General features: G+C 51.3%; 1 protein-coding gene across 1 annotated transcript; it reads right to left on the bottom strand.

The window, feature by feature from the left end:
* Window positions 1-997: 997 nt before the first annotated feature.
* Window positions 998-6,702, bottom strand: adamts1 (ADAM metallopeptidase with thrombospondin type 1 motif, 1; the record flags this gene model as incomplete). Its single annotated transcript, XM_079236956.1, has 8 exons — window positions 998-2,931; window positions 3,046-3,221; window positions 3,460-3,638; window positions 3,782-3,968; window positions 4,077-4,534; window positions 4,622-4,754; window positions 4,866-5,206; window positions 6,078-6,702. 8 exons carry the CDS (start codon window positions 6,700-6,702, stop codon window positions 2,190-2,192), a joined length of 2,841 nt encoding a protein of 946 aa, XP_079093082.1. The 3' UTR covers window positions 998-2,189.
* Between the last annotated feature and the right edge of the window lie 306 nt (window positions 6,703-7,008).

Here is a 7,008-nt window from a genome sequence, read left to right as displayed (position 1 = left end):
ATGCAGTTGTTTAAGTGAACAGACTCACGGTGACACATCGTACCATTACGCAGATTACAGAGATGGCCAATCTTCCTCTTAACCATCTCTAATTACAGGATAATGATTTCCTTTGTGCTCTTCCTCTTCCTCAGGGCCCAACAGGAAGAGACACACACAGGCTTCAAGCCTTTAGTGCCGTTGCTGAGGTATTTTCGGGTTCCGGCTGGCGTTCAGATTGTTCAGGGTGAGGCCAAAATACATCACTGATTTTCTGAAGGTAATTTCTGCCTCTTCAGTCTAAAGAAAAGATGGTGAATTCTACAGCTTTCTGCAACGAATCACCACTTAAAATCACCCACGTATTGTAGCTCTATGTTACAACGACTAAGTGCCATAGGTAGTGGGGAAACAGCATTAAACACAACACCGGCCATGACTAGACTTCCCTTTGCCTGTAATGGGCTCATCAAATTGGATGACATGCGGAAATACTCCCACCTGGTGGACGAAACCCAAATAACAAAACACGTTTTCACATATCGGGTAGGTGCACCAAAACTATATTTAATATTTAAGGTCCAGTGTGGGGGATCTGGCGCCATCTAGCGGTGAGGGCTCAGATTGCAACCAACTGAAACTTCCACCGCGTGCCAAGAGTGTAGGAGAGCTAAAGAGGGTAAAAAACAAGAATGGCTTTATCGAGAGCCAGTGTTTGCCTTGTCCGATCTAGGCCACATGGAGATGACCAGCTTGGTATGTAGATAGATAGATAGTACCGGCTTATTAAAAGCTTTTATTCCATTTCTGCTAATAGATGCCCCTAAATGCTCAACACTGTACCTTTAAGTAATTGTCGGGGGCCGTATAGACATGTTCACAAACGGTCTTCTCGTGGGTTACGATTGTCTGCGTACAGTAACTGGTGGATTAAAATAAAGTGTGTGTGTGTGTGTGTGTGTGTGGTGAGTGAAATCAGTGCACCGTCAGACAGACAAACCACTCTGGAGACAATAGCTTCACAAGTCAATGTGATACTTTATTCATGAACCTAGGACCATATATATATATAAAACACTGTATAAATACTCTATATATTCTACTCCCTTCTGTGATCTCAATAACAAATAAAAAATAATATTAAAAAAAGCCACATGATTATATTTAACAGGCTGTACAAAAATAAATAATGTTTGGATATTCTGTACAAAAGGAAAAAAGACTTGATAGAAAAAAAACCGAGGTGCCTTCGCAGAAGGCAGGAGAGACTTACTTATGAAGTAGTAGCAGGAGACAAGTCCCTCTTTAGGTCTCCACACACACACTCACTCACACACACTCACTCACACACACACACACACTCACACACACTCACACACACAGTCACTCACTCACACAGACACTCCTCTTTGGTCTTTGAAGAGTTCCCTCATTGAAGGCTGTGTAGACGAGGGCAAGATACGGCGTACTGAGGCATTTAGAGACAACTGGGTGTTACAATGTGCCGCTGGCAAAAACAAAGATGAAGTGCTACAGGTTTGTGATAAATAAACTGGCTTAAACATAAACACTATGACTATTAGCTATCTTATTTTCCATACCTGATGGGGCGAGTAAGTAGAATATGAGCTAATCTCTTTCATTTTGTTTCTTTATATACTTATATACTCTGCAATAACATCCCCAACCCCCAACCCCTTATGTGTCTGTCCAGCCCAGCTTGGACAAACATCCCATACATGCATACAAAAATTTGACACACACACACACACGCACACGCACGCACGCAGTCTCACACTCACTCACGCACACACACATATATAAGCGTGACATTGGCACGGTAAGCAGCATGCTCCTTTAGGAAATCAGGAATGTCCATGCTTTCTCTCTTTCCCCTGATGGGAGGCTTAATGTGCCACTGATGCTCTGGGGGCCAGACCGGCAGCCAGCTGTAATCAGTCTTTATTGCTTCAACCAGGAGGCAGTGCCACTGTGGAGCAACGTCCGGCCCCAAAATGGATGGAGGGAATGGGTACAAATTGGCCTTTAATGCCGCAGTCGCTGTGGACCCACCTGGAACCCACGAAAGCCACGTTTGCTCTGGATGTAAACATTCATCTGCCTCTTTAGTGAAGGTCAGAGTTGTTATCTGGTGTCTTTCTGAAAGCTGGCTGTGTGAAAGGAGGTTTTTCGGATTGTGGGAGCACTCCTTAACAGGCACTCTGGTTGCACAGTTCCAGCAGGGGTCGCGGCCGGTCTTTGGGGTCACAGCTGTCGTGGGTCAGGGTGCGCCCGTCGTGGCCGATGCAGCGCAGTTGGCGCTTGCGGAAGCCTCGGCCGCAGGTCTTGGAGCACACCGACCACTCTCCGAGAAGCCAGGAGGGACAGGACTGGGTGGCGCAGGACCGAGAGGCCAAGGGGCGCAGCTCCTCCGGGCAGTCTCTGGCGGGACGACCCTGGGGATCTAGGCACACCACCTCTCTCTGCTGCACCCCTCCGTCACAGGTCTGGGAGCATGGACCCCACTCCCTCAGGGTCCACTCGGCTCCGCCCACCTCCCTGATGGCGTTGATGGAATGGCGGCGGCCTCCATTGCTGTTGGAGGCTGAAGCGGCATTGTTGGGTCTCGGGGCAAAATAGCTGTACTTCACCCGGGGCCTCGGGGCTTCGCCCACGGACAGCACCTGGATGGTGAGGGGCTCGGGGAGCGGGGCGAAGCTGCGGATGCGCTCCAGGGTGGCGGAGGAGCCGCTGTACCGCAACAGTGCCCCTCGCAAGGCGATGTCGGTCTCCATGGTCATCAGCTTGTAGTCGCCATTTAACAGATAGGTGCCGTCCTGGCGACGCACTGCCAAGTAGCTGTTATCATGACGGCCATTGCCTGGGGCGCGCTGCTTGACGTCCAGGTGGGTGGCACCGGCAGGGATGGTGACAACATCCTGGTAACCAGGCCTGAAACAGAGACACACGGAGGTCAGACTGAGTCATAAAGAAGATTTGACTATGACGTGTCAGTGTATGTTAACGGTGTGTTTGTGTACGAGGAAAAAACAGTCGGATATGTACCTGGCACGCTCCAGAGAGCCGGACACTTTCTTGCAGGTCGAGCCGTCTCCTCCGCACACGCCGCACTTATCAAAGCGCCGGTTGGAGCCGATGACGTGATCACATCCTGCCTTGACACACTGGCCTTGGACACAGACTGAGGTGGAGTCTGGGCTGCAGGGTGTACCATCAGCCACCTGGGGGCAGCAGAGAGACACAAATGCAATTTAATAAGAGCCATGTCTCATAAGACTTGTTACATAAGAATCCAATGGGAGGAGGTAAAAATCTTTGCTGGCGACAGTAGCCAAGGGGATGAGAGAAATTATAATAGCAGGTCTGCACAAGTAAGAGGGCTGTTTTGAGATAAACTCTGAAAATGTTGTAACAACCTACTAAAAACAGATTTTCTCAATATAATCGAGCAACTCTCACCTTAGATTTGAGGACAAAGAAGTATCCGGTCCCCTTGGCCCGGCACACCAGCTTGCAGCGGTCTTTGGGTGAAACTCCAGCATACTTGGGCACCCACTCGACACCCTCGCCCGAACCCAGCGACACTTGGGCTGACATGTCGTTGTGGGCCAGGCACTGCTCCTCGCGGAAAGACAGGCCTGAGAACGAAACAGAGAGGGGTAAGACTCACCGCTTGTTCAGCCGGGCTAGCTTTCACACCAGCGTGCGAGGTGCTTCAAAGCGCGACATCATTTCTCGAATCTTAGCCCGAGATTTCTGCGGTAACAAGAGGGGGTCTTACCGTTGGTATCGGGGCAGGCGTCCGTGTTACAGGAGCGGTACTGGATCCTCTTGCCCTCGCAGTACTTGCCCCCGTTCTTGGGCAAAGGGTTGTCGCAGGAACGAAAGGAATACTGCACCCCTCCACCGCAGGTCCGAGAGCAGTCGCCCCAAGGACCCCACACTCCCCAGCCACCATTGACAGGAGTCTGAAAGCAACAGGGACATGAGGATTAGTAGATGTACAATATATATGAACTACTTTGGATTGTACAGTATTTTGGTGTATACTTGATTCAGGTCTGGTTGCTTCCTACCTGGTGTTTGGCGGCTTGGCTCTTGGTGAGACACTGTCCGGCCAGGCAGTAGCTGTCGTGCCCGCACGCCGTTCCATCGGCCCAGGGGAAGTTCTTAGTCTGGCACACCAGCAAACCATTGGACGTGGTCACGGTGCACCACAGGGCCGCGCACGTGGTGCTCAGATCGGGGCAGTGCTGGGAGTCGTCGCCGAAGGTGAGCCGACACTGGTGGTCTGCGTCGTACACCGTCCCGGGCAGGGGCTGAGGGAGAGCCTGAGGTTTGACCGGTTTATCCAGCAGGCACTGACCATGGCCGTTGTCCAAGAAGGTGGTGATCATGAGGGCGGAGCACGGGGACCACGGCTGCTGCTGGTCCAGGTTGGACAGGGTGGAGGCCATCATGTGGGAGCCCCAGTGGACACCGTTGACCCCGGAGCACAGCTGGGCATCGTCGTGAGGCATGTTGAAGACGTGGCCTGGAGGACAGACATGGACGTTCTTTGATCATCTCTTGTAAAAAGTGACACACGTGATTATTGAGAAGATGTTTCGCTTCTACTTACCCAGTTCATGTGCCACAGTGAATGCTGCTTGCAGCCCATCGTCCTCAATGATTGAGCAGCTTCTGTCAGGGTCGCACACGGTGCCGACATCGGCCATGCCCAGAGTGTCGCAAGAGTGGGCACCACACAGGTCCTAAACAGTCGAACAGAGAGCAAAATTAATACTTGAATACTCTTTAATTAATTACTATGACTAGTCCATCCTCCGTCTTAACACACGTCCCCTTCTCCCACTCCGACTTACCGTCCTGGTGAAGAGCACAGCGGTGTCATAATGCTCAGGGTGGCGGTCACTGGGTGGGTTGTGCTGCCGCTGCCACTGGCAGAAGTTGCGGAGTGTCATGGCGGCGTTCGATGACACCTGAGGGCCTCGCTCCTCTTCGTACACCACCAGCAGCTTCACCACCGCCAGGCTGATGGAGTTGTGGATGCTGGGGTGGCGGTAGAGGCGGGACGCCACCGCCATGATGGTCAGGAGGTAGGGCTTGAGCCCGGCGCCGTGGAACTCAGCCATGGACTGGTCGGCCACGAGCATGATCTCCATGTAGCGAGGGGTGGAAACGAAACGCCTGGTTCTGTGGTGGTCTGAGGAGAGAGAAGAAAGACACAGAGAGGAGAGGTCAGACCAGATATCAGGTTTCAGTCCTGATTCCACTACACTGTTGTAGACAGATGCTCTTTTTAATAGACATTATTCTGCTTGTCTGGAACAGTCTGCACACTCCAAAAACCCGACCAGTGTTCTAAATAGCTGCTACAAAGGCTCATTTCATTCAGAGGCATGGAGGCTCCAAAGAGAGCTCCGGATGTGCCTGGAGGAGCCAGGCTTCCGTGACTCAGCGTCACACCACCGGTGGCTCCTCCTCCTCAGGGTCCACATTCCTAAATTGACCTTCTCTGGTAGGAAAATTCTGCGCAGGGAGAAAAGCCTCTCTGGGGGGAAAAAAATGTCTGCCGGTGCGAGTTGTACCAGGAGGCGAGTTCACACGTCTCAGCACCGCCGGGCTCTGCCTGGCCCCAACCCCGCTACTCCCCTCCCCTTCCCCCGCCACTCCTCCTCCTCCTTCCCCTCCTGGAGAAGCTCGCCCCCCTCTCTCCTTCCCTCCCTTCCTCATCTCTGGTAGTGCGTAGACGGCGCTGTCAAAAAGGTAGCTGTGTCCAATGCATGCTGGGCTTCTTGGCACGCGCACAACTCCAGTTAGCAGCAGTCTGGGCAGCATATACACTACAGCCGGTGACTTATATAAAGAAAGCTAATTTGGTTTTTGTATATTATTTAATGACCTTTTATGTGTTTAAATGCCACTTTTAAGGTTGCTGGTCTGATATGTTCAGTTGAGTCCCCTATGAAATATATATATATATATATATATATATATATATATATATATATATATATATATATATATATATATATATATATATATATATATATATATATATTCTGCAGCCTTACCTGTCTGGTCTGCGTTAGCGGCTCCGTGCTTGTCTTCTTTCTCCAGATTCTTTGGCACCCTGTCCTCGTCCTCGTTGACCCCGCACTTGGAGCTCCCCTCCTCAGCCAAAGCCCCCCGCCCTCTCCGGCGGATGGTGTGGACGTCCTCCTCGGTGCCCACGAAGCCACTCGAGTTGAAGGGCTGAATAAAATACTCTTCCCCCTGAAAGTAGAATCCGCCCCGCAGTCCGTGGCACAGGTTGAGCGCAGCGGCAGAGTGCTCCTCTCCGTTCACCGAGCCGGAGAAGAAGCAACCCGCCTCGGCTCCGCTCTTGGGTTCCCGTGTCTGGTCGGACTCAGGACTCCCGACAATGTGGAAGACAAAACCCGGCGCCAAGAAGGTCTGGTCAGGCTCTAGCTGCAAGACCAGCTCCTTGCCGAATACGTCCAACCTGTACTCCCTCATCTCCGCCTCCTTCTCCTTCTCCTCCGCGGAGAGAGTCCGCCACGGTTCGGGTTCGCTCTCCGACCGGGCCACCGGGTCTAGTCTGACCGGCACCACGGTGCTCTCCTCCCAGGAGCCGTGCACCGCGCCGACGCACAGAGCGGCGAACAACCCAATGGAAACATGTAAAAACCTCATCATGCGACCGCGAAATCCGACAAGTGGAAAGACGAATTGATAATAAAGTCTCTACGAGGAAGCAAAATAAATCCCTTAAAAGATTTTCCACTACTAGCTACAAACGCCAAGTATTTGAACTTCCACAAAACTGTCCTCAAAATTAAGCACACGCGTAAAAATCTAAAAAAGGGATCAAATCCAGTGCAAAACTTGTTTAAAGTTATGTGCAGGTCTGACTTGTTGCAAAAAAAGAAGTCCTTTGAATAAATGAAAATAAAAGCTGGATCTCGGTGGTAAATCCAACAGGTCTCTTCTCTCCAAAACTCA

The sequence above is a fragment of the Taurulus bubalis genome, assembly GCF_910589615.1.
Source record: "Taurulus bubalis genome assembly, chromosome: 21".
In the NCBI taxonomy this organism is placed as follows: domain Eukaryota; kingdom Metazoa; phylum Chordata; class Actinopteri; order Perciformes; family Cottidae; genus Taurulus; species Taurulus bubalis.
The sequence above is the reverse complement of the archived record's forward strand: the minus strand, read 5'-3'. Positions and strand labels throughout refer to the sequence as shown.